Genomic DNA, 27,866 nt, shown 5'->3' on the forward strand with positions numbered 1-27,866 from the left:
GGTCCAGTTTCATTCTTTTGCATATTGCTCTCAGGTTTACCCAAAATTGTTTGTTGAAGAGAATATCTTTTTCCCATTGGATATTCTTTCCTGATTTGTCAAAGATTAATTGACCATATAATTGTGGGTTTATTTCAGGACTTTCTATTCTGTTCCATTGATCTACATGTCTATTTTGTATTAATACCATACTGTTTTATTCCTGCTTTGTAATATAACTTGAAGTCCAGAATTAAAATGCATCCAGCTTTGCTTTTCTTTTTCAAGATAGTTTTAGCTATTCAGGATCTTTTGAGGTTCCATACAAATTTTAGGATACTTTGTTATACTTCTATAAAAAATGTTGGTATTTGGATAGGGATTCCATTAAATATGTAGATTGCTTTGAGCAGTACAGACATTTTAACAATATTTGTTCTTCCAGTCCACGAGCATGGAATGTTTTTCCATTTATTATTATTTTTAGAGCAATTATAAATGGAATTGCTTTCAAATTTCTCGATTTCCTTATTGTTGGTGTATAGAAATCCAACAGATTTCAAATCTTCTCATTTTTTCAATTGGATTATTTGGTTTTTGTATCCTACAACTTTACTGAATTCATTTACCAGTTCTAGCAGTTTTTTGGTGGAGTCTTCTGGGTAATCTCTATGTAGTATCATGTCATCTTGCGAATAGTGAAAAGTTTTACTTCTCCCTTTTTGATTTGATGCCTTTTATTTCTTTTTTGTCTGACTGCTATGGTTGGACTTCCAGATTGTGTTGCATAACAATTCCAGTGGTGGAAGCAGACATCCTTGTCTTGTTCACGATCAAAAACTCAGTTTTTCCCCATTGAGGATGATATTAACTGTGGGTTTTTCACAAATGGCCTTTATTATATTGAGGTACATTCCCTCTAAAGCTACTCTGTTGAGGGTTTTTATCGCGCATGGATGTTGTACTTGGTCAAATGCTTTTTCTGCATCTATTGAAATGATCATATGGTTCTTATCCTTCCTCTTATTGATGCGATATTACACTGATTGATTTGCAAATATTGAACAGTCCTTGCAACCCAGGAATAAATCCCACCTGATTGTGGTGAATAATTTGTTTAATGTATTGTTGAATTTGGTTTGCTAGCATTTTATTGAGAATTTTTGCATCTATGTTCATCAGGGATACTTGGCCTGTAGTTCTCTTTTTAAATGGTATCTTTATCTGGTTTTGGTATCAGGGTAATACTAGCCTTATAGAATGAATTTGGAAGTTTTCCTTCCTTTTCTATTTCTTGGAATAGGTTGAGAAGAATAGGTCTTAACTCTTCTTTAAATGTTCGATAGGATTCACCTGTGAAATCATCTAGTTCTGGACCTTTGTTCACTGGAAGTTATTTACTGACTTAATTTCTTTGCTGATTATTGCTCAAGTTTTCTACTTATTCTTGTTTCAATTCTGATAGTTTATACGTTTCTAGGAATTTTTACATTTCCTCCAGGTTGTTGGCATATAGTTTTTCATAATATTCTCTTCTAATTCTATTTCTGTGCTGTTGGTTATTATTTGTCCTCTCTCATTTGTAAATTTATTTGTCTCTTTTGTACTTTTTCTCGGTAAGTCTGGCTAGAAGTTTATCAATTTTATTGATTTTTTTTCAAAGCACAGGCTCCTGGTTTCATTGATCCATGCTATTGGTTTTTTAGTTTCTATATCATTTATTTCTGCTCTAATCTTTATTATTCCCTTCCTTTTGCTGGCTTTAGGTTTTGTTGGTTGTTCTTTTTCTAGCTCCTTTAGGTATAAGGTTAGGTTGTTTATTTGAGATTTTTCTTGCTTCTTGAGGTAGGCCTGTATTGCTATATATTTCCCTCTTAGAATCACTTTTGCTGCATCCCAAAGGTTTTGCACTGTTGTGTTTTCATTTTCATTTGTTTCCATATGTTTTTTAATTTCTTCCTTGATTTCCTGGTTGACCCATTCATTTTTTAGTAGCATGTTATTTAACCTCTATGTAGTTGTGGTCTTTCCAGATTTTTTTCTTGTGGTTGACTTCTAGTTTCACAGCACTGTTGTCAGAAAAGGTACATGCTGTGATTTTGATCTTCTTGTATTTGCTGAGGCCTGTTTTGTGGGCTAATAATACATGATCTATTCTGGAGAACATTCCATGTGCGCTTGAAAAGAATGTGTATTTTGCTGTTTTAGGATGAAATGTTCTGAATATATCTGTTAAATACATGTATTCCTGTGTTTCATTCAAACCCATTGTTTCCTTGTTGATTTTCCATTTAGATTATCTGTCCATTGATATGAGTGGGGGTGTTAAAGTCCCCCTACTGTTATTGTATTACTGTCAATTAGTTCCTTTATGTTTGTTACTGTTTTATATATTTGGGGGCATAAATATTTACAGTTGTCCTTATCTTCTTGTTGGATTTGTTTCCTTTATGATTATATACCATCCTCTTTGTCTCTTGTTACAGTCTGTTTTAAAGTCTATTTTGTTCTGGGATGCCTGGATGACTCAGTGGTTGAGTGTCTGCCTTCAGCCCAGGGCGTGATCCTGGAGTCCCAGGATCAAGTCCCACATCAGGCTCCCTGCATGGAGCCTGCTTCTCTCTCTGCCTGTGTCTCTGCCTCTCTCTCTGTGTGTCTCTCATGAATAAATAAATAAAATCTTTAAAAAAGATAGAGTCTATTTTGTCCAATACAAGTATTGCTAATACAGCTTTTTTTTTTTTTTTTTTTGACATTCATTTGCAGGATACATGGTTCTCCAATCCTTCACTTTCAATCTGCAAGTGTCTTTAAGTCTAAAATGAGTCTCTTGTAGGCAGCATATAGATGGGTCTTGTTTTTTTTATCCATTCTGACACCCTATGACTTTTGATTAGAGCATTTAGTCCATTTACATTCAAAGTAATTATTGATAGATATGTATTTATTGCCATTTTATTACTTGTTTTGTGGTTGTTTTTGAAGATTTTCTCTCATTTATTGTTTTTATCTCACGTTTTGCTGATTTTCTTTACTGATATATTTGGATTTCTTTCTCTTTATTCTTTGCATATTTATTAGTGGGTTTTGATATATGGTTACCATCTGGTTTATACATAGCCTCACAAATGAGCTATGGATGTTGACGCACACAGCAGTCTATATTAAGTTGGTGGTTGTTTAAGTTTGAACATATTCTTTCCTCTTCTCCTCCCTACGTTTTAGGTGTATGTTGTTATACTTTAAAACTTTTCATGAGTTCCTTGACTGATTTTTTACAGAAATATTCATTTTTACTGCTTTTGTGTTTCCTACCTTTATACTCTCACTTTTGGTCTCTCTTTTCTACTCAAAGAGTCTCCTTCAATATTTCTTGCAGGGCTGGCTTAGTGGTCATGAACTCCTTTAGTTTTTGTTTGTCTGGGAAACTATTTCTCCTTTTGAGTGACAGCCTTGCTGGATAGAGTATTCTTGGCTACAGATTTTTCCCACTCAGCACTTTGAATATATCATGCCACTCCCTTCTGTTGAAAAATCTCCTGCTTGCCTTATGGGTTTTCCTTAGTAAGTTATTGATTTCTTTTATCTTGCTGCTTTTAAGATTTTTTAAATCACCTTATTTTGCAAATTTAATTATGTCTTGGTGTGGGTCTGCTTGTTGATTTTTTTAAAAGATTTATTTATTTTAGAGAGAGAGAAAGAGAGAGAGGAGAGTGGACGATGAAAGGGGCAGATGGAAAAGGAGACAGAGAATCTTAAGCAGACTTCACATTGAGTGCAGACCCAGACGTGGGGCTCAATCTGATGACCCTGAGGTCACATAACCTGAGCCGAAACCAAGAGTTGGATACTTAACCAACTGTGGCACCTAGGCACCCCTGCTTTTGTTGATTTGGGTTGGAATTCTCAGTGCCTCCTGGATCTGGATAGGCTTCTTTCCCCAGAGTATGGAAGTTTTCAGCTATTTTTTTTTTTTTTTAATTTTCTTCCCTCTTTTCTCTCTCTTCTTCTAAGACTTCTGTAATAAGATTATTATTACATTTGATGGAGTCACTGAGTTCCCTAAGTCTATTCCCATTTTGCATAATTCTTAGTTCTCTTTTGTTCAGCTTGAATATTTTCCATTATTCTGTCTTCCAAGTCACTCATTTGTTCCGATGCTTCTTCCATCCTGCTGCTCATTCCATCAAGCACATTTCTCATTTCATTTACTGGGCCCTTTATCTCTGCTATGTTATTCCTTATCACTGCATGGAGGATCTCGCTCGTGTCTTTCATTCTTCACAAGTCCAGTAAGTATCCTTATGATGAATTTTTTAGATTCTCTATCAGGCAAGTTACTTGTATCTATTTTGCTTAGGTCTCTGGCCATGGTCTTGTCCTGTTCTTTCATTTTCATTTAATTCTTCTGCCTCCTCATTGTCTGCCACTCTGTGTCTGTTTCTGTGCGTGAATAAAGTCAGCTATGTCATCTTCTCCTGAATGTAATGGCTTTATGAAGAGGAGGTCCTGCAGTGCATGTCCTCTGTTCACCAGAACCTGGCACTTCAGGAGAGCATCCTCTGTGTGTTGCTTAACTCTGTTGACATGTCTGAGTCACTTTTCCTTTCAGTGCAGTTGTCTTCACTGATTCTCTGCCTGTTGTGGGCTGTGCTTACTCTCTGTGGTGTTAGTGAGACCCAGGCAGGCCAGGGGATAGTACCCACTGAGGAACTTGGGAACAGGGTGATGTTGTTCACAATATTTATGTTGGGCCTCTAGTCCTAGGCCGGATCCCCCAAAGTGCCACTGTGTCTGGGAGCTGCACATGGGATGGCTGGGAGTGTAAAGCTGGGCACAATGTGGGATGATGGCTGAGTGTAGCTGGGCTCAGTGCATAATGGTGGCTGGGGGCATGTGGCCTGATGTGGTGGCTGGGCATGGTGCGAGATAGTGGCTGGGGGCATAGAGCTGGGTGTGATTTGATGGCTGGGTACTGTGGGAAGTGGCAGCTATACAATCAGTGGCTGGGCAGGGCATGCACACAGCTTTAATAAAATGTGCCCTGAGCACTGGGCATAGGCTGTAAGTGTCTGTGCAGCCTTGCTTTTCACAGGTGGCTCTGTGTTCATGTTCGGGGTTGGGGGCAGAAAATAGTACCTGTTGATTCCCTCATTTTCAGAGAAGTCCTTCACATGCTTCACAATTAATATGATCAGATCTGTTTCCTTTTTGCCCCCAGTATTGTGTAAATGGCTGTTTTTATGTTGCCTCTCTGCTCAGGCTGCTGTCTCCTTAAGAGCAGTGACCCAGGGGCACCTGTTGAGCTCAGTGATTGAGTGTCTGCCTTCGACTCAGGGCATGATCCCAGAGTCCTGGGATGGAGTCCTGCATTGGGCTCCCTGCAGGAAGCCTGCTTCTCCCTCTGCCTATGTCTCTGCCTCTCTCTCTCTCTCATGAATAAATAAATAAAATCTGTAAAATAAATAAATAAATTAGAGCAGCAACCCAGCCATCACTTGTCCTCTAGGCTCACCCAGTGCTAAGTTAGTTGATCTCCAAAGTTCCAGGTTCCAAGTCCCTCTGGTTTTACAAACTCACAAAATTCAGCCCCTCTGGTTCTTAAAGCCAAATATTATGGGGACTAGTGTTCCCATGTAAGCTCCCTGGTGCAAGGGCTCGAGGGTTTGAGGGCTTGTTTCTCTGTCATCTCCATGTACACAGCACCCTCCTGCCTACAGGCAGCCTCCCTCTACCTTTCTGACCTTCCTAACCTTCCAGATGCTGCTGCTTCTCTTTATTTAGCTTTGGAGTGTTCTGTCCATCTTTGGATCACTCTCTAGTTTGTTGACTTGGATGTGACTGATACCTAATTGTAAATACGGGATGGCATGAGCTCGGGATCCTCCTGCTCCACCATCCTCCCAAGCTCCAGAAATTACAATCTTAGTTCTAATTTCACACTTTCTCATACTGTTTGAATCTTCTTACCTATGTCTGTATATATCATTTTTATAAATATCAACCTGAGTTGAGTATATTTTGTTTTCATTATATTATTATTTTTTAAAAAGATTTTATTTATTTATTCATGAGAGACAGAGAGACAGGCAGAGATATAGGCAAAGGGAGAAGCAGGCTCCCCATAGGTAGCCCAATGTGGGACTCCATCCCAGGACTCTGGGATTATGCCCTGAGCCAAAAGCAGATGCTCAACGGCTGACCCACTCAGGCGTCCCTCTTCATGATATTATTTGTGATACCTCTGTTCTCCCTAAATATTATTTCTCAAAAGAAAAAAAAAAGCTTCAAGTGCCCAGATATATGGGATTGTTGGTGGAATACTATCCAGCTATGAAAACATTATGTTGACCGACTTTGCAAGTTGTTTGTTATACATCAAGTAAATAAAGCAATTATAGGGGCGCCTGCGTGACTGAGTCAGTTAAGTGTCTGCCTTTGGTTCATGTCTGGGATCGAGCCCCATGTTGGGCTCTCTGCTCAGCAAGGAGCCTGCTTCTCCCTCTGCCTGCCTCCAAGCCCCACCGCTTGTGCTCTTTCTCTCTGTCAAATAAGTAAATAAGATCTTTTAAATTAACAGATAAATAAAGCAATTATAAAACAGTACATAACTTAAATATAAATAGTTTGCACTCATAGAAAAAAATAATGGAAATTAAATGAAACAATAAGAAATGGTTTTGATTATCCCTATTTTCCACAATACCTATGCAATTAAAAGTAAAAGCGAAAAGCAAAAGAAGTAAAAATGTCCTAACTTGCAGGCATGTGTAAGAATCAGGAGTTACCTTTCCCCCATACATGTTATCTTATTCAAGAGAGCCTGATCTCTCTCAGAGCTCTCCTTTTACAAAGCTGCAAGGAGAAATCATTCACATTGCTGGTATGTTTGGCAAGGGTGGAAGTAAGTTCTGGAGTGGAAATAAATTTAAGCTTTTGCAAAGCATCTGCAAATATAGCGATATTACTTTTTTATCAGTCTTTTATTATGGTACACAGGCACATGAGAATTCCAAAGGCCCTTTTGAAAGAAGTGGAAATCTTCACAACACCGATATTGTATAAGAATTGAAGAGCTTTCTAATTTAGGAACCAGGATGGCCAAGTTCATGCCTGGGTTCTATATTGGCTAAATGACCTTGGGGCAGGTAATTTACTGAGTTTTAGATTATTCATCTGAAAATAGGGATCATTCCCACCAATTTTTATTGTCCTAATATTTAGTAATATGTGCTGCCAAAGCAAGCACATTCCCACCAATTTTTAGATTACACTGGGATCCAGTGAAGATCCAGATACTGGCATTTGTGAGTTTAAAAAAAAAACAAACCCTGGGCTTTCTAAAGCCAGCACAGCCCCATAATCACCTGCTTCTCAGTATAAGCAACTTTCCATTTTTGTGTTTAACCTTGCTAATTCATTATAGGCTCATAGTATGTCAAAATGGTCCCCTGGCCTTGACTTTCATTCTGAAGGCTGCTGAAACACTTCAGTTCCACAGAATGACCTCCTTACATTAAATCCCCACCTCACTGAATAGCCATTGAGGAAGATTCCACTACAGAAAATACCAGAAATCAGCAATGTACGTTGTAAAACAATGAATGCCCAGGCTCTCAAGACTCCCCCCACAGCCAGCCTCACCAATGGTGGTCTCACAGAACTTCTCTGCAGCCACCTCACTGGCAATGTTGGCTCCCATGAGCACGCTGACGTCAATGCCCATCTTCTCTCGGATGATGTCAGAAATGAGCTTCAGCCCCTCAGGACCCTCGTCTATGCCCTATAAGGATGTCAACAAGTTAGGGGAAAACAAAGCACCAAGTGAAAGAGGCATGACATAGTTACTTTGCTACTAATGTAGATTCAAGCACTCATTGGGAATAGACTTGAAACAGCTCTTACAAGAGTAACATACATACCATGTCAGTACTATTGAAAGAATAACAATAAAATGAAAAGAAAATGAACACGTAACCACCTGGAACATGACCTATACCACTGAGGTCCCATGTGTCCCCCACTAAGTTCATCCTCCTTCTCATTACTGGTGCCCACCTCCACTAGGGTGAACCACTATCCTGAAGGCTGTATGCACTGCTCCCTTCTGTTCTTGACCATTTTGCCACATAAAAGCTATCCCTACACAATATGTTAAGCCATCATGCCTGCTTTTGAAAGCCTGTAAGTGAAATTGTACCATTCATCTGTAAGGTACTGTTTGGTGCTACATTATTATCTTAGAGATTCACCCATGTGGCTGCATGAATATTCTGGTTCATTTCTATTTACCACTGTGTAGTATTCCAAAATGAAAATCCATTACTCATTTATCCATTGTATGTACAAATGACATGTGAGTTGTTCCAGTTTGCTTTCATAAACATTCATCTATGAACCACTTGAGAACAAAGGCTCTCTAGAGGGTTCTTAACCTTTCCTATGATGTGGCCCTCACCTGGGCAATCTGATGAAGATTTATGTACTCATTCTCAGAATTTCATATGCATAAAGCAAAATGTATGAAATGACCCAGGGAGCCAATCATGTTGAAACATAATTATCAAAATGTTAAGAAAACATATATACCCAAGTTTGTGACAAAATGATATATGTACTGTTTTATTAATGCAATTAGAAAAAGATGATTTGGCAGGTTTAACAATTACCATAATTTCAAGGTCATGATCAGTATAAATGATACCTTGAGATAACTAGAGCCATTATAAAGTGGCATGAAAATACCTGGGACTTCTATTGACAACAGGGCCACAGGTGCTGCTAATGCTACTGTTGTCGCAAGTCTGGCCTGTGGCTGCCACTCATGTAGGACAGCAATGCTCATTTCAGTTAGAGGTTACAATGAATAAAAATGTAAATTTTCTCCCCACTTTTAAGTCCATGAACCTTCTGAATTCTGTCTAGGGACCTGTGGGGGTGGTTTGTGGACTTCCAGTTAACAACTTCCTTTAGGGAGTACACTACACCCAGGAGTAGAAACTAATGAGGATGCATTTTCCAGCAACACAAACCAGTGGTGACTTCCAGAACACAGGCTGAGACCCATGCCCTGAACAGGTTCTTTCTGACAGCAAGGCTCATCGTGAAGAGTCATCCTCACATCACTGCCGCTGCTAAAACCCACCATGATAGAAAGCACCTCCCTGCCTGAAGTTGAGCTCAGCTAAGCTCCTGGGACACGCGTTATTGATTAAATTCCAGGCATCTTAAAAAAAAAAAAAAAAAAAAAAAAAAAGAACCAGAAAACAGAAAAACTGCCATCACCTCCCTTTCAGCTCCTATTTCCAACAGATGGAAGTGAGAGGAAATAAATTTTCCCCCATAATCAACATCCAGCAAGGCTTTTCCTGCCTGAGGTCACAAGCCAGCTACCTTGATGAGGGTGATTCCCAGCGCGTCCTTGGGCACTCTCCCGGTGAGTTCATCACAGATTCTGTGAATGAATTGGTGGGGGATGACAAACACCAGTAGGTCTGCGTCCTTCACGGCCTCGCCGAGGTTTGGGACGGCGATCTGTAATGAGCAGGAGGGAACAGTTATTACTCCTCTGCCAGATTTGCCTCTCCTAATGATTTCATTAACTGGCCATTCATCAGATGCCTACTGTGTGCAAAGTCCTGTGCAGAGAGACAGGAAAGGGAAGTGTGGGGCAGCCTGGGTGGCTCAGCAGTTTGGCACCATCTTTGGCCCTGGGCATGATCCTGGAGACCCACGTCGGGCTCCCTGCAGGAAGCCTGCTTCTCCCTCTGCCTGTGTCTCTGCTTCTCTCTCTCTTTCTGAGTCTCTCATGAATAAATAAATAAAATCTTAAAAAAAAAAAAAAAAAAGGAAAGGCAAGTGTGCTATGCGTGTGCTCCACCTTCCCCTTTGGGACCCATCAGAAGCTAGGAGGGTCCTGCCTCCGTTGCTCGCCAGCAGCGCAAGTGACTTAGCTGCTCTATGCCTCAGTGTCTCTGTCTGTAAAAAGGAGTCAATACTGTGTGGGTTGTTCTCTGTTGCTCTCCTAATTCCCCAATTCATTTTCTGCCCTTCTCTGCCCTGTTTTCCCCAGTGAGCTGCTTTCTGTGGACTGTTTCCCCTGGGGGCTCTTGCTCCCTGCCTTTCAGTTGGCCTCAGCTCCACTGCTAGGATATCCAAGGTGGGTGGAGAGATCTGCCTCATGGGGCCATTCTAGCCCAGGCTCACAGAGGTGCTGGCTTGACTTCATTCTAGTTATACCTCCTGACAGGCAGTCACTCTTCCATGTCTCTAAGCTCTGGTCAGGCTGGTTTGGTGACATGAGTCCATCCCCTTGCCCTTTCAAGGGTGGTTATGATTTCCTGCTATTGCTAAACTCTGGGCATGTCAGGAAGCCCTTTCTGTTCCCTTGACTCTGCCCACACCTCTGTAAACAGTCCACACTAAAATCTGCTTGGTAAAGCACTTGAGAGTGCTGTCGTGAAGAGTAAGTGATATGTACTCAATACATGTCAGCTCTTACGGTGATTTTTTTCCTTCATATAAATATGAAGATGGGTTTTAGAATGTAACATGGGCAGACACGGGGCACATGGTCTCTCATACACTGCTTGTTGCCCAGTGTCCGTTGTCCCCTTCCTCCTCAGCGTGAGAAGCCTCAGTATGGGGTTAGACTCAGAAATGCCCAGAAAGAAGGCTACATTCCTCAGCGTTTCTTGCAGCTGGGTGCCCCATGTGTTTAAGTTCTGACCAGCTGGCCATCAACTGAAGTGCTGTGTGTGACTTGGGGGGTGGGGGGGATGCCCTTGAGGCCTTTTCTCCTTCTTTTGCCAGAGGGACTGTAAAGAGATGATGGCTGGAGTTCTGAGTCACCTTGGACTATGAAGAGGAAACCAAATGCTGAGATGGCACAGCAGGAAGGTAAAGAGTTCCTGACACCATTAACACATCATCAACATGACAGAGGTCTTTTACAGGAGAGAAGGAAAAGCAAACATCTAGGTCACTGCTATAATAGGTTTTCTGTCATATGCACCTGAACCAAACTGTAGCTGAGAGAGCTCCCATTAAGCATTCCCAAATGGTTCCCAAAATGAAGGGACTGGAGGAAGATTCTTTTTTGAGGAAGTCCTGCTATGTGCCACGGGTACATCATTCAGGGTGGCTAAGCCTCCTAGGAAAGCTAGTTTGGGTGTGGTGATGCAGACCACAACTCCTCATCGAAATTCCTTCTCACCTTCCTCCATGATCACAGAGCCGAAGGTCAGTCACTGATCACCTTGCCAGGGACTGCATTTCCCAGTAGCCCCTGCAGTTACACAGGCCAGGGACCAAGTTTTCATCAACGGAACGTGAGAGGGAGCAGTGCTCACCACTTATGGCCCAGAGCCCCTAAAACAGCACGCTGCCTCCTCTGCACTTTCTCTCCCCATTTTCTATTGTCAAAACCAGACCTAGGAGATGGCACAGGAAATGAGGAAGAAAGATGGCACCAAGCATGGCAGTGTGAAGCAAAGTCACTAGACCACTGGTATGGGAGAGGGAAATAAATCCTTTTCTCCTGAAGTCACATGATTATTATGTCTCTTCTTTTATCTTAGCCTATTCTCTTAACTAATACATGTGGTAAGAGTTACTCCCCCCTCCCTCAAAAAATCCCCCAGGGAAATCTATCTAGAATTATTTCATCCCCTTATCCCTTTGATTGGGATGGACGACTTCTATAATTTACCACCCAGCCTGGATTCTCCTTCTTTTTGGCAAAAGTGCCCCCTAAATTTCATTTCAAAAGCGACCGCTTCCCCTTTTTAACCATGGAGTTTGGGTTGGGTCAGCTCCTACCCTCCACAGATGGCAAGGTGCACTAAGAAGATGTTTGTGGAGGCTTCTTAGTGACAGTTGCTTCCTTACTCTTCTCCAGTAGCTACTGGGTCTTTTCTTGAACAGTGTGGGATGATGGTGTGACATTTGAAACAGCTGCAACCATTTTACAAATGTGAGGGGGAGAACCTAGTCCTGCCCATAGGCTCCCTCATGAACAAAGCCAACTTTGTGGAAGGCAGAGCAAGGAAACCAAGGAAAACACAGGGCCTCGTGGACTTCACTGAAGCCACTGGTTCAGGCTGTGCCTGAAATGAGCCCTACCTGAATTTTTAGTCATATGAACCAAATCATTCCCTGTCTTAGTTTAAGTTGGTTTAAATGGCAGCATAATCATTCTCCATACAGCAGATCATGACCCAAAGCTTACTGGCACTTCCCTTATTCACACTCCCCAGCGCAGGGGAAAAGTTGTTTTCCTCTTCAAAGGAGATTCTTGGATTAGTAATCTAGGCCAAGCAGCCATAGGTGGCAAGGATGTGTCACCAAAACTCTACCTGCCTCCTAGTTCCCTCACAGTTGGAGATCCTACCTCCACCAAAAAAAGAAAAAAAAAAAAAAAAAGAACACTTTCTTACTCTATTCCATTACCCTCCTGATGTCAATCCCCAGCTACATCATCCGTTACTGGCAAAACTTTTTACATTCTTATATATTTGCCTGTGATCCACCCAGTCCCCTCCCAGCCTTTATGGAAACTCTGACCCCTCATTTTACATTGGATAACTAACTAGCCCTGCTTAGGTGGGGGATTTCTGCTCTGTACACACTCATACAAAACCTGACAGCCTGAATTTTAGTTAAAATCTTTTTTCTCCTCTAGATCCGTTTCTCCTCTTCCCCATTCATCCCCAACACACACACATGCACACACACACACACACACACACACACACACACACCTTTTTGCCCCCTTGGGGTATTTCCCAACATGGTGAAAAGGAAAAGACATCAGAACCAAAGAGAAAATATGGAAAAGATGTACGTTTGAGCTCCATCTCTGCAAGTGATCAGCTATGTGACCTTGGATAAGTGACATATCTTTGCTCACCTTAATCCCTTATATATGAAGGGAGTACAAAAATCAATTTTCCTATCCAGCTACTTTATAGAGCACTTTCAAATTAAGTAATGTAAATAATGACAGTGCTTCAAAATGATATTAAACAAATGAAAGAGATTACCCATCAGAAAAATCTACCTGCTTCCTACAAATTCTTACCTTTTAAAGAGTCTGTGTCCCATTTTTAAAAACATGCAAGGAAGCTGCCAGCTGGTCTGGATTTCCTCCTGTCTCTTACATTTCCTTCTTCAATAAATCAAAGAACCTGCAGTTGGTTGGGAACATGACGACTCTCCAGGACAGTATGACTGGGGACTCACTGTACATACAGACGTCCTTCTACTCTCCTTGTTGGAGTGCTTGGGGGTTAACCCACAGAGGCAATGTGTAATATGAGCTGTATTTCTATGGTGCATATGGTCCATTCACAGAACACTATTTCTCTTATACAGTATCAAACGAGATCTCCTCAACTAACTCAGTAACTGGAACACCCTGTTTGGGAATAAAACCTTTAGCTCAGTCTTTGCCTATCTTTCACTCTGAACAAAATCAAGACACTGCTTTAGAAATGTTGACCTAGGGAATCCCTGGGTGGCTCAATGGTTTAGCACCTGTCTTTGGCCCAGGGTGTGATCCTGGAGTCCAGGGATCGAGTCCCACATCAGGCTCCCTGCATGGAGCCTGCTTCTCCTTCTGCCTGTGTCTCTGCCTCTCTCTCCTCTGTGTCTTTAATGAATAAATAAATAAAATCTTTTTTTTTTAATAAATAAAATCTTAAAAAAAAAAAAAAGAAAGAAAAGAAATGCTGACCTATTTCACATACTTCCTGTCAGAATCTTTCTGAGGGTGTCCACCATTAAAGAACCTGAAATACATTGGGAAAGACAACTCAGAACAAAAGGGCTTGTCTTTGGAAGGCAAGGAAGATAAATAATCAAGTCAGAACTAAGGCATCACAGTTGATCCACTTAAAGTTCAGATTTTCAGGAATCCAGGGCTCTTGGCCCAAGGTTTTTGTTATCTTTTCTAAAAGATTCATTTATTTATTCATGAGAGACAGAGAGAGAGGCAGAGACATAGGCAAAGGGAGAAGCAGGATCCTCACAGGGAGCCTGATGCAGGACTCAATTCTAGGACCCTGGGATCACTCCTGAGCCAAAGGCAGACACTCAACCTCTGAGCCACCCAGGTGTCCCTCTTGGCCCAAGTTTTTATACACACACACACACACACGCACACACACACACACACAATCATTTAAAACAAAGTTGGTAAATGCACGTGGAGAAGCCTAAAGGTTCTTCTGCATCCCCCCTGGACTAGTTATCACTGTATAATAATATATGGACACCTTGGCCTAGCTTGATCACCAGTTAGCTAACTGGAGCACCAGAGGTTACTTACCTGCATTCTCGAGGGAATGAGTATTTAGATCAAATACAACAGTATCTGAGTAACACACATAGCAAAGTAGAGGTTCAAAAATATTACAGTGCCCTCCTATTCTTCTAATCTCAATTTTGGCCAAGAGCATAGGTGAAATTTACGTCCTTGGCTCTATATTCAGAAAAATGATCCTCAGATACAGACAACCTTATCTGATGAATCTTATGTAACATGAGGGTGCTTTGAGAGAAACACAGCTGTGAAACACCTGGATTCCCCAATACTACACCAAAATATAAACTGATTGTGGGGGGAATCCCTGGGTGTCTCAGCAGTTTAGCACCTGCCTTCGGCCTAGAGCATGGTCCCGGAGTCCCGGGATAGAGTCCCACGTCGGGCTCCCTGCATGGAGCCTGCTTCTCCCTCTGCCCCCCTCTCTCTCTCTCTCTCTCTCTCTCTCTCTGTGTCTCTCATGAATAAAAAAATAAATAAAAAATAAAAATAAAAAAATAAACTGATTGTGTAGACTAGTGGTGCCCAAAGTGTGGTCCTGAAGCAACATCATCACCAGTAACTTGTTAAAAATGTAAATGTGTGGGTGTCATCTGAGACCTAATGAATCAGAAACCCTCAGATAGACCCAGTAATCCCCATTAAGCTCTCCAAACTATTCTGAGGAGCATTTAAATTCAAGAAGCAATGGTGACAATGAGTCCTCTAACAAAAACCAGAAAGCTAAACCCAGGGAGGAAAGAGTTAACACTGAGGCTTCTACTGACCTGATATTCTAATTTTCAGAAGCTTTCAGCCAAAATTAATAGTTATTACTACAACCCTATTACTCAAAAGTTAAGTGGCCATTTTTTAAAAAATTATCTCAGTCTAACCTTATATTGCCTAAGATACCACTTAAAGCCCTGAAACACAAGTCTTCACCCAGCTTTGTTCTTCCTCACCACGTCCACTGTCCCTAGCACTCCTTCAGACCACAAAAAAAAAATCCAGTCACTATTCTAGCTGTAAAGGAAACATCAGCCAATGCAGGCCTCTGCAAGAAACCAAATCCAAAGAGTTAGTAAGAAAGGAAAATATAGGGGTACCTGGGTGGCTCGGCGGTTGAGCGTCTGCCTTTGGCTCAGGTCCTGATCCCGGGGTCCTCGGATGGAGTCCCACATTGGGCTCCCTGCAGGGAGCCTGCTTCTCCCTCTGCCTATATCTCTACCTCTCTCCCTGTGTCTCTCATGAATAAATAAATAAAATCTTTAAAAAAAAAAGAAAGGAAAATATATAAATTCAATTTCAAACTTAGAAGATTTTATGCTTCAAAGGACAGCATCAAGAAAGTGAAAAGTTGAAGAAAAGAAAAAATACTTCTGAATTATATATCTGAAAATGGACTGGTAATCTAATATGTATTAAGAATTCCAGGGGTGGGAAAAAAAAAAAAAAAAAAAAAAAAAAGAATTCCAGAGGTGGGATCCCTGGGTGGCTCAGTGGTTTAGCACCTGCCTTTGGCCCAGGGCGTGATCCTGGAGTCCCGGGATCGAGTCCCGCATCGGGCTCCCTGCGTGGAGCCTGCTTCTCCCTCTGCCTGTGTCTCTGCTTCTCTCTCTCTCTCTCTCTCTCTGTCTCTCATGCATAAATAAATAAAATCTTAAAAAAAAAAAAAAAAGAATTTCAGGGGTGTCTGGCTAGCTCAGTGGGAAGAGCGTGCAACTCTTGTTCAAGCCCTACATTGGGTATAGTTACTTAAAAATAAAATCTTAAGAAAAAAAAAATTCTTACCACTCAATAATAAAAAGAAAACCCAATTTTTTTAAATGGACTAAGATGGTGAATACATATTTCTCCGAGGAAGACACATAAATGTCCAATGAGCACATGAAAAGATGCTCAAATTGTTAGCCATTAGACAATGAAAGTCAAAATCACAATAAAATATCACTTCATATCCACTAGGATGGGTAGGGTCAGAAAGTTAGATAATGACAAAGACACCAGTAAGAATGTGGAGAAAGTGGAACCCCCATACACTGCTGGTGGGAATGTACAATGGTGTGATCGATCATTTGGAAAACAGCCTGGCAGTTCCTCAAAGAGTTAGTTACCATATGATCCAGCAATTGCACTCCTAGTTACCCACTCAAAAGAACTGAAAACGTGTTCACACAAAACACCGCATACTAGTGTTCACAGCTGTATTATTCACAATAGCCAAAAAGTACAAGCAACCCAAATGTCCATCAACTGACAAATGGATAAATACAATATGATACATCCATAAAATAAAATCTTATTCAGCCATAAAAAGTGCTGACACATGCTACAACATGCAGGAACCTTGAAAGCACGATGCTAAATCAAAGCAGTCAGACAAAGAAGATCATATATTGTATGATGCCATTTATATGAAATGTCCAGAATAGGTGGACAATAGAAAGATTAGCAGTTGCTTAGGGCTGGGCAGGGGATAGAAGGATATACGAAGTAACTCCTACATGGTGTGGGGTTTCTTTTTAGGGTCATGAAAATATTCTAAAATTGATTGTGGTGATAGTGCACAACTCTGAATATACTGAAAACCACTGAACTATACACTTGAATGGGTGAATTACATGATCTATGAATCATACCTCAGTAAAGTTTTATTTTTTTAAATTTTTAAAAAAGATTTTATTTATTTATGAGATACAGAGAGAGAGAAGAGAGAGAGAGGCAGAGACACAGGAAGAGGGAGAAGCAGGCTCCATGCAGGGAGCCCGATGTGGGACTCGATTCTGTGACTCCAGGATCATGCTCTGGGCTGAAGGCAGTGCTAAACCGCTGAGCCACCCAGGCTGCCCAGTAAAGTTGTTTTAAAAAGGAGTTGGTAAGGCTCAGAAGGCAAGATGAGAAACAATGACAACAGTATTTCACAGAAGATGCTGTGATCGTAAATCCTAGTGCTACGCTGAGGCTGGTTAAACCTGCAGCAAGCAGGCAGAGAAGCTCTCTATCTGGAGGAGGCCCCGAATAGACAGCTATAAAGCAGGATCAACAATTTTTATCCTATAATGGCAGGAAATGGGAAGTATTCTTTCCACCCAGGTTTCAGAGAAAACTGCAAACCCAGACTGCCCCAGCTTTTAGCCAACAGGTGATGACACGGTGACATCATAATTACAAGAGGTTGGGGTGGGGGTGGCGGTGGGAAGTCACGTCATAAGGATGGGCAAGAAAGTCGGTGGGAAACAGTGTAGGGGCCTCAAGGAAGAAAGACTCACAGTCTCAAGTCAGCCCACCAACCGACACGTGTCACAAGTTAACAACCCTATGTTGACGGAAATGCAGCATCTGCCTCATAACTATAAGGGTCTTATCTAACACTAATTGACTTCTTAAATGATCAAATGAGATAGCTGGAAAACTCTGAAATAAACATCAAACTAAAAGAAAATAAAACCAAAACAAAGCCCCAGCTTTTAAAACAAAATGCTTAATAGAAAGCTAAATATATATGGACCACCTCATTTACTCTTTGCAAAGTCCCTAAGCATAATAAGGCACTGAACACAAGCTCACTCAGCAAGCATGCAAGCCCAGGCCCTGACACCCAGGCGAGTCCTCCACCACCACACTTCACCATCGCTCGACTTTATTGTGCAATATTTTCTACAAACAGTTCAAAACTATAAAGAGTAGAGAGGGAAAAAACACCTGTGTACCTTCCACCAGCTTAAGAAATAAACCTTTCCGACTCCTAGGTATCTTCTGCCAAGCACTGGCAAGGATGTGGGACAACATGAACCCTCAGACACGCGGGCAGAGCATAGACTGTATAACCGCTTTGGGAACCAGTGATGTGGTGTAGTGACATTACAGCTGTGAGTTCTCGGTGACCCTGTGATTCCACCCCTACAACACCTGGAAACCGTGCAAATGTCCCTCCCAGAGAATGGACACATTCACTTCCATGCACCTACGAGGCTTCAGACATCAACAGAGTCCTGGGAGTGGATGGTTCCTCCTTTCTCTCCTCACTCTGTGGGCAGGTGATGGGATCAGTCAGTGTGGGGACTGGGCTCTGAGTGGCAATGGCTTTTGACTCTTCCATGTCAATTCTGGTTTGTTTCTTTGTTTGAAGATTATTTATTTGAGAGAGAGAGAGCATAAGCAGAAGCAGAAGGAGAAGGAGAGGGAGAAAGAGACTCCCTGTTAAGCAGGGAGCCCCCCCTCCCCCAGGGCTTAATCCCAGGACCCAGAGATCATGACCCAAGGTGAAGGCAGACACTTGACCAACTAAGCCACCTAGGAACCCCTGGGTCCTTCTCTCTATGTCAATTCTTTCCCTTCCTTCTTCCCTCTTGGCCCCTGCTTCCAGCACAAGCTTTGGCTTTACAGAACCACTTGACAGGTTCCCCTCCCCCCAAATCCCCTGAGCACTGCACCAGGAACTATGGAAGAAAGAAAACCAGAAAGTCAGGTTCACACACTTGGGGCAGGTGGGGGTGAACAGGTTGGCACAAAGTAGAGTGGAAGGAACATATTAACAAAGTATGTGATTTACAGAAGGGAAGGAACCATTGATTCCAACAAGAATGAGAAGTGAAACCTGGGAATTTCCTACTCCAAACATGGGTCAAAGATGACCTTAGAAGCCTTCTATTGCAGTGGAAGTAGCTGTTCCCTTTGTTCCTCCCATCGGATATTTGGACAAGGTAACTTCTAAGCTCAGAACCGTAGGGAGCCTTTCTCTCCCCACCCACAACACCAAGAATAGCTGCATAGAAATGCTGCCTGACCCTGTGCGGTGACCCAGTGATCAATGTCCAGAAGACAATGGATTCAATGGGAAGAGCCCACCAAGAATCACGTTCAAACCCTAGCCCCTAGCTATGAGACCCTGGGCAAGTTCATTAACTTCTCTGAGCCTTGGTTTCTCATAAAATCAGAACTATTGTCATAATAGAAAAGCTAATAATATCAACCTAAGAGGGTTCTTGAGAACATTACAAGAGATAAAATATGTGGACTACTTAGAACAGTGCTTGACACTATTGAATACTGTAACCAAAAACCAAACAGCAATCTCCAGTGAGCAAGGTCTTTGCAAATCCAGACTTCCTGGCATTTATCAGTTTACGAATCTGTCTTCCTTGCTGGACTCCTTGAGGGAAGCAACATCATCTTATTCCTCTTCCTGTCTCTGGCAACCAACACTGTGCTTTGCATGCACTGTACACACTCATAAAGGTTGATAAGTGAATATATGCAGGGATGAGTGTTTTCATTAACAAAGAAGATGAGTCTGCCAGTTAACCAGGGAATTAGGCAGTCATAATGGTCTGGTCTTCAAACAGACTTACAGAAAGCCACCCAGGGGTGAATCTGGCAGCAGAAGCTCCCAAATTCCACTCAGACAAACAGCATGGTACACTCCTTTGGTTCCTCTGGCTTGTTTCTTCCTCCCCCTATCTATTGCAAGTCACTGGAATGAGGCCAGGCAATTATCTGTATTTTTCCCTCTCAGACCTAATAAGCTTACATTTTAAACTGTCAGTCTTACAATTTTCTATTTTCTCCAATCTCCTTCTGTAATTCAGGCCTTGACCCTGATTTTAATTACAGACCAGTGCATTAGCTGTCCTTGTGTGGAGTTCAAAGTCCATGCACTTAGAAAGGGAATATCAGACTAGGAGTCCAACAAGCAGCCAACGGCAAAGCTGTTAGTTCCAGCTTTGACGGGACCAGCACTTTGAACGCCAAGAAAGTAGCCTGTCATGGGTTGAACTGTGTGCCTCTCCTCACACCGACCCCACACCTAATTCATATGTTGAAGTCCTAACCCTAGTACCTTGGAATATGATTGTATTTGGAGCCAGGATCTTCAGAGGTAATTACGTTAAAGTAAGGACATTAGGGTAGGCCCTAATTCAACATGACTTGTGGCCATATAAGAAGAGGAGACTGGGGACCTGCGTGGCTCAGTCAGTTAAACATCTGCCGTTAGCTCAGGTCATGATCTCTGGGTCCTGGGATTGAGCCCTGCCTTGGGCTCCCTGTTTAGCGGAGAGCCTGCTTCTCCCTCTCCCTCTGCTGTTCCCGCCAGCTTGTGTGCACTCTCTCTCTCAAATGAATAAATAAAACCTTTAACAAAAAAAGGGGGGGGGAGGAGAAGAGATTAGGACACAGACAAACAGGAAGAAGACGGCCGTCTACAAGTCAGAGAGAGAGCCTCAGAAGAAACCAAACCTGCCAACACTCTCATCTTGGACTGGAAGACTCTGGAATTGGGAGAAAATAAACCTCTGTTGTCTAAGCCACCTGTTCGATTGCACTTTGTTACGCCAGCCTAGCAAACTGATACAAACCCTATCCTCAGAGTCAGGAAAACCAAAGCTGACTAAGCAAAGAAGTTGGTAGTAGAAAGGGATGAAGGATGAGGTAAGTAGCTTTCCCATGTCCCCAAGCCCAAGAGCTAACTCAGCCAAGCCCAACTTTCAGAATGAACCAAAAGTACTTTCCGTCCCACAGTCTTACCACATTTTCTGGCAGCTTGTGTCCAGGGAGATACTTTACATTTTCATGGTCATTATTTATGATGTCTGTCAGTTTTCTCCCATTAACCGTTTCTTCAAAGACCCACATCTTAACTGTGGAGGCAAACTTCGTAAGTTTCTTGACATTATTACCAATTATTTTTGCAACAGCTGAACCCCTATGAAAGAAACAGTGGAGAAGAAAAAAAAATTAAACTCACTTGGGCAAAAGGGAAAAAAACCATTCGATTGTAGTTCAGAAGAATCACGTTCTGATTCTGATTCAGGAAATGGGATTTTTTTTTTTTTTTTTTTTGGATTTAAAACTTCAGATGGGATGTCGTATCAGCCACAAGCCACTTGAAGCTCAGTTGTTTGTACCTGGAAAGACCCAACCCCCAACCCCACCCCACCGCCCTGTGACCAGGAAAGCCCCGGAATTTGGTACAAGGTCAAAAACAAAACACTACCCCCTTGAAACTAATAAACATCAACCAATCTTGGAAGAGAGCATCACAGGCAGAAGAGAAACCCACCTAAAAAGATGACATAAAACATAAAAACACTTGGCAGGGACTCTAAACCTCTGAGGCAACCAGGCTATATTTCAAATCCATCGCAGAGATTAAAATGTAGCTACCGCAGAGTAAACTGTGTTCAGGTGAACTGCAAGGGGCCCAAGTTGCAGTCATAATGGGAAGACAAGAACCTGAGTGAATTCCAGAAAAGGAGCAGAGCGAGAGGGCACAGGGCTCGGCTGCCTGGGTATTAGGTGCCCCCAGCAGACATGCACCCAGCAGGCTGCTAGCCCCCCAGCAAGCTCCCTTTTTCTTCTGTATCTCTAGTCACCAAACACATTCTGGTAACTAATTAGTATCCCATAGGTTTTGCTACAGGGGAAGAGAAGGCACTCCAGCTAGTTAAGGCCAGGCCTCTGGACAAGGGCCGTGGGTCTGGGGCTGGTGGCCTCCACAGCAGAGGTGTTCCTGGACAGCCCGGGCACCTGTGCCCATCTCACGCGCGCTGAGTGCACAGTGGGCCATGGGCTGCTGATTGGGCCCGGGTGACTCTGAATGGAGAAATACTTTGTTTCTTATACAACTTTCCTGGTGTGGGAAGGAATTCCTCTTACCTTATTCACCTCTGAGTAGGTGATAAGGTTTTAAAAGCAAACAACACATTGTCTTTTCCCTACTGGATCACTGGCACAGTGGGCACTTGGTAAGTATTTGATAACTGAGATAAATGAATGAATGGGTGATTGAACAAAGTTATTGGTGAAACCGAGGAGGAGGCAGGACAAGGTCCCTGATGACCTCACATGTAATGTAACGGGAGTTTCCCCCTTGATTTTTGTCATGTCATTTTCAGCACCAATGAATCCCAAAGGATGCACAGCAAGGCCTAATGGACTTAATGTTTAACAGTTTCAATATTCATTTGAATTTTCTGAACTAATTCATTTCAGCAGATGCTATGGGTTTGCCTTTGGTTGCAGATGCTTGGCTTCCCCAACAGGAGTTTGTAAAAGGAGAAGCAAATATGTTCTGGTAAGATCCCAGGAAGGGATCTGGTGGTTCTGGCTTATTTTCCTGCTTGTTTTACTGGATTTGAATTCCTAGTGCCTAAAAGCCCCACCCTCCTTATTTTGCTCACTTCTCCCAAAGCCAAGGAGCACAGGGAGCCTTGGCTGTTACCTCCCTGGGAGTCCATGAGCAGTTATCTCCCAGATTAGAATGAAGGGGATAGTGATCCTGGGGACAATCTTGGCTCTCTTCTTCTTTTTTTTCCTTTAAGATTTTATTTAAGAGAGAGAGAGGGCACAAGCAGTGGTGGGTGAGGAGGAGCAGAGGAAGAGGGAAAAGCAGACTCCCTGCAGACCAGGAAGCCCAATGTGGGGCTTGATCCCAAGACCCAGAGATCATGACCTGAGCCTGAGCTGAAGTCAGACGCTTAGCAGACTCTTAACCCACTGAGCCACCCAGGCTCCTATCCTGGCCTCTCTTCTACAAGGTGACAGAACTGGATGAATAGGTATTTAGCTAACAAACTGTCCTGCTGGCATAGAATAAAAGTTTCACAGGTAAAGCCACAGAGCTTTGATACATACAACAGTACAATAGCTTATGCTATTCTTTTGTGAGGTGGGATACCACCAAAGTTCTGGACCGTGGAGCAGAACAGCAGTTCTCAACACTGGCTGCACGTTAGTCCCTGCAGAGCTTTAGAAAACTATAGATGCCCGATCCTACTCTAGAGGTACAGATTTCATTGGTCTGTGGTATGGCGTGGGACTCAGGATTTTTAAAGCTCCCAGGTAATCTAATTTACAGCCAAAGTTGAGAACCACTAGCTTAGTTTATCCATTTATCTCAGGAAAGGGATTAGGATTGAGGAAAGAAGGATGGAATTTTTTTTTAAAGATCTTTTTAGGGATCCCTGGGTGGCGCAGCGGTTTAGCGCCTGCCTTTGTCCCAGGGCGTGATCCTGGAGACCCGGGATCGAATCCCACGTCGGGCTCCCGGTGCATGGAGCCTGTTTCTCCCTCTGCCTGTGTCTCTGCCTCTCTCTCTCTCACTGTGTGCCTATCATAAATAAATAAAATTAAAAAAAAAAAATAAAGATCTTTTTAAAAAGATGTATTTATTTATTTATTAATGATAGACACAGAGAGAGAAAGAGAGAGGTAGAGACACAGGAGGAGGGAGAAGCAGGCTCCATGCCGGGAGCCCGACGCGGGACTCGATCCCAGGACTCAGGATCGTGCCCTGGGCCAAAGATAGGCGCCAAACCACGGAGCCACCCAGGGATCCCCTTTTTTTTAAGATTTTATATATTTACTTGAGAGAGAGAGAGAGAGAGCATGGGGGGGGGGTGGCAGAGAGGGAAAGCAGACCCTCCACTGAGCCAGGAGCCTGAGAGACAGGGCACTTGATTCTAGGACCCTGAGATCATGATCTGAGCCAAATGCTGAGATGATAACCAACTGAGCTAGCTGCCCAGGCACCCCGAGAAGCATGGAATTTAACTCAAGGACAAATCTAGCAAGGACAAGAACAAAAAGATTCTAGTGCCTACAAGGCCTTGTCTTGTTCTTTTTCTTTTTTTTTTTTTTTTTATATGTCTTGTTCTTTATAAATAACTTTACATAGGAATTCTGAGTTTTTTGGGCTCAGGACTTAAAACACTGTATTTTATTGTTTTAATCTCTTTTACAACCTAGTGCAATCTCCATGTTGAACCAAACATTTTCTTTCCTGCCCACCTTTTTTCTGTGTTGTTTATTAAACCTCTAAAAGTGTAATCAACCTCAACAATTAATAAAGGCCATATATGAGAAACCCACAGCTGACAGGACACTGAGTATTCTTAACACCAAGAATGTGAGACTGGAGCAGGCAGGAACTTTTTATTTTAGGAAATAAATGTTTATTTAAATGTTATTTTTATTTATTATTAACTTTTTAATTTTAAATTCTTATCAAAGATGTTTATTACTTTGATTTGTGGTGTTTTTTTCCTGGGTATATTCATATCTCCAAACCCATCAAACTGTATACATTGAATATGTCCAGTGGTTTCTGTATATCAATTATACTTTGAGAAAAGCTGTTTTGGTTTTTTTTAAAAGAAGTATATAATCCACACCCCAAACTCCTTTGTGGCTTTGAAATGAGCACTCTACTTGTGCTCATTACATGTGTTACTACTTCTGACCAATGTGAAGAAACAGGATCAGAGAGAGCAAACCAAGTGTTTTGGAAGAACTTAAATGTTTTGAAGGGACTAGAGGCTTGTAAGTGGCATACCCTGTTTCAAAAAAAAAAAAAAAAAAGTGACTGGCCTGCAGAGAGCCAGTCCCCAAACACTCACAGCTATTAGAATTGAGATTAAAATAAGTGTTGGCTACAGTCCATGCAGGCAGTTCTGTGTGGCTTGGTTGTGATTGGGGCTGGGTTGCCAGACACACTGGTGGAGCTCTCCACATCTCAGGGATCTTGTACCATTGCACGAGCAGAGTCAGGCATGGACCTTTCACTGTCAGGATCAAGGGCATGAGCAGCCATTTCCACGCTTGGCCCAGCTCATCTATCTAATAAATGACAGATGGGACAGTGATCTTTAAGGTCCTTTCCAGGTCTATGATTGAGTCCAGTGTATTCCAGAGTGAGAAATGGGTACCAAGGATATCCCCAATGGCTGAGTGCTACCCACACACACGGCACCAAAGGACATTGACTCCCTTATTCCCTTTCAACTCCCAAGGCCTTCTGAGGGAGTGCAGAATGTCTCATTTGAGTGCTACTGTGTTGTTACCATCTTTCCAGCATGTGCTCATTTCCCCTCTTCATGAAGTCTCTAAGTACCTCAGACACTGAGCCTTGGCAGGTAGCAGTATTTGGCAAGAATTCTGTAACACTGTTTTGTTTTCATCCTACTGGTTGTTATCTCCAACATAGGATGTTTATGGTAGTGATAGAAAGTTTTCTTATAAAGTCAACTTTTAAACAAAGTTTAACAAGCAAATAATAACCCAAATATGAAGCAGAGCCAAAAGTCATCATGGCGGAGCCTACAAGATGGAGGTTTAATCCTGCCCAAACTTTTGACCTTGTCGATTAAGACACCGAGGATCAGAGTCACTCTGAACTTGTGCCACACAACCAGGTAGTAGCAGAACTGCGCAAGGGACTCGGGTCTGCTCATGGCCAGTCCTGAATCTTTACACAGATATATAAAATCACATTTCCCATGAAATCATATAGACTGATTTGCAACTTCTATAATGCTATGCAAATGAAGTTCAGAAGGGACATGGAGAGGTCACGTTCCAGTGCCAGCTATATACTGGGGCTTGATTTAAGATCTCCTTTCATCTTTACTGCAGCCCCAAGAGAGGTACACATTATCCCCTTTAACTTCACAGATGAAGAAGCTGAGTCTCACAAGTGTCACCCAAGTCATGCTCCCATTAGCACCCAGCAGTTCTGACCCAGATCTGTTTCCAAAGCCCACACTTCCCGCAATTTTGTGTTTGCCCTCACACAGAGTAGAATCATTTGTGGAAAATGCATGCTGAACACCCATCACACATAGATACTGCTGAGCACTGGGTGGTACAGGGAACAAAGTACACAAGTCTACACCTTCGTGGGGCCTGGAAAGTGAGGTTGCTCCAGCAAGCTTATAACTGTGCCATGAGCCGAGGACATGGTGACACTCAATCATGTCAGGTCCAGGAGAGCCCAGAGGAAGTGCAACTATGGCCGAACTCTGAAGATTGAAAGGGTGTCACCTGGGGGAGGGAGTGGAGTACCTTCCAGCCCTGGAGCAAAGGTGCAGGAACAGGTAGGGCCTGGAGATTATTTGCTTTTATCAGAAGCCAACACTTCTAGGGAGGGGAGGCCAAGGGGGAGGGAGGAGGAGGGAGAAGGTAAAGGGGAGGGAGGAGGGGTGAGGTGAAGGGAAGGAGAGGGAGGGAAGGAGGGAGAGGATGGGACTGCAGAGGAAGAGAGAAAGCGAAGAGGACAGGGGCAGGGTCCAGGCCTGAGAGGGGTAGACCTACCAGGTGTCTGGCACTGGTTTTTGTTGCTGTTTTTCTTGAAATATCATAGACATATAACATTGTGTAAGTTTAAGATGTACAACTTGTTGATTTGATACATTTATATACTGCAGTATGAGTACCACCACAGCACTCCTTTAAATATCTTATCCATTTTATCTGTTTCATGCCTCAGCAATCCTTTGAGGCAGGTTTTATCATCATCATCATCATCATCATCATTTACATATATTATATACAATATCCATCTATTATCCTCATTTTTAAGGGGGGGTGGGAGGGGCAGAGGGAGCTGGGAGAGAATCTTCAGCAGGTTCCACGCCCAGTATGGAGCCTGACATGGGGCTCAATCTCCCTGAGCTCAAGAACTGAGATGAAATCAACTCAGACATTCAATCGACTGAGCCACCCCCGGTGCCTCTCTTATTCTCATTTTGTACATGAAGAAACTGAAGCCCAGAGACCACACAGGTGGTTAGCAGAGGACCAGAGAGTCACACTGCACACCATGTCTTTAATACTCTGCTGTCCCTCCCTGGGTCCCAGCTGTATGGACAACACCCTCCTGGGGGTCCTAACCTTCAGCCTGGCATACCTCCACCCCTTCCCCCTTGGCATTCACCCTCCTGCCTTCTTGCCCCTTCCTCTCTAAAAGGGTATGATATTTTCATCAGGCTGGGGATGTGCTGCATCAGCCAAGGAAGGGTCACCTACCAAGCCAGGTGTGATCCCGACAGAATTCTGGTGGCCCATGCTCCCCCAGAGACTGCAGAATCTTTCTGGGACAGAAAGGACACTATAAATACCTCCTACTGTTTACAGAGAAAACTGAGTGAGGGGAATTAGCAAGGGTTTGGCCAGATTTTCCTCATTCCATGCCCCAGTCTCTTCCAGAGTTGATCCTAACTGTGGAGCCAAGGGAAGAGGGTGGTCAATTTTGTTTTAAATACCATCTACTTTTTTTACTCATAAAAGCAACACATGGACAATGAAAAGGCAATTATGAATAATCTCACCACCCAGGGAGAACCACTGTTAACATTTTGTGTAATTCTTTGCATTAAAGGGCTTTTAAAGTACAATCAAATGCCAGAGTATTAGATGCAAATGTGAAAAATGCAGTATTTTAAATACAGATGCCACTCGGTGAATGTTTATTTGATCTCCGGATCGGGAAGCTTTCTAAGCTTAAAATCAAAGGAAGAAACCACAGAGGGAAAAAAAGATCAATGTGCCCAACTTCACAAAGAAAAGGAGGGGTAGAAGATGAATAAGGCCTTTCTACTGATCAAAATTCAAAGGGCACAAGACAAAGCTTATGACAGAATGTTACAGTGAACAAAAAAATAAGATGCAAAACTGTTCATGCCACATGACATGCTATTAACAATTAACGAAAGACATACCAACTCACACCCATTAGGATGGTTACTACAGGGGAAAAAAAAACCCAAACAAACGAAAGGGGAAAATGATCAGTGTTAGTGAGGGT

General features: G+C 42.5%; 1 protein-coding gene across 2 annotated transcripts in view; it reads right to left on the reverse strand.

Annotated features, from left to right (window-relative positions):
- Positions 1 to 27,866, reverse strand: part of GPD1L (glycerol-3-phosphate dehydrogenase 1 like) — a 109,636-nt gene that overhangs the window by 74,938 nt on the left and 6,832 nt on the right. For both annotated transcript variants that reach the window (XM_038570615.1, XM_038570614.1), the window contains exons 2-4: positions 20,810 to 20,987; positions 9,373 to 9,513; positions 7,624 to 7,762 (exon numbers count right to left, since the gene is read on the reverse strand). In XM_038570615.1, coding sequence (XP_038426543.1) covers positions 7,624 to 7,762; positions 9,373 to 9,513; positions 20,810 to 20,987 — 458 coding nt within the window. The remainder of the gene's footprint in view (positions 1 to 7,623; positions 7,763 to 9,372; positions 9,514 to 20,809; positions 20,988 to 27,866) is intronic.

Source organism: Canis lupus, chromosome 23 (genome assembly GCF_011100685.1).
Source record: "Canis lupus familiaris isolate Mischka breed German Shepherd chromosome 23, alternate assembly UU_Cfam_GSD_1.0, whole genome shotgun sequence".
Taxonomy (NCBI): Eukaryota; Metazoa; Chordata; class Mammalia; order Carnivora; family Canidae; genus Canis; species Canis lupus.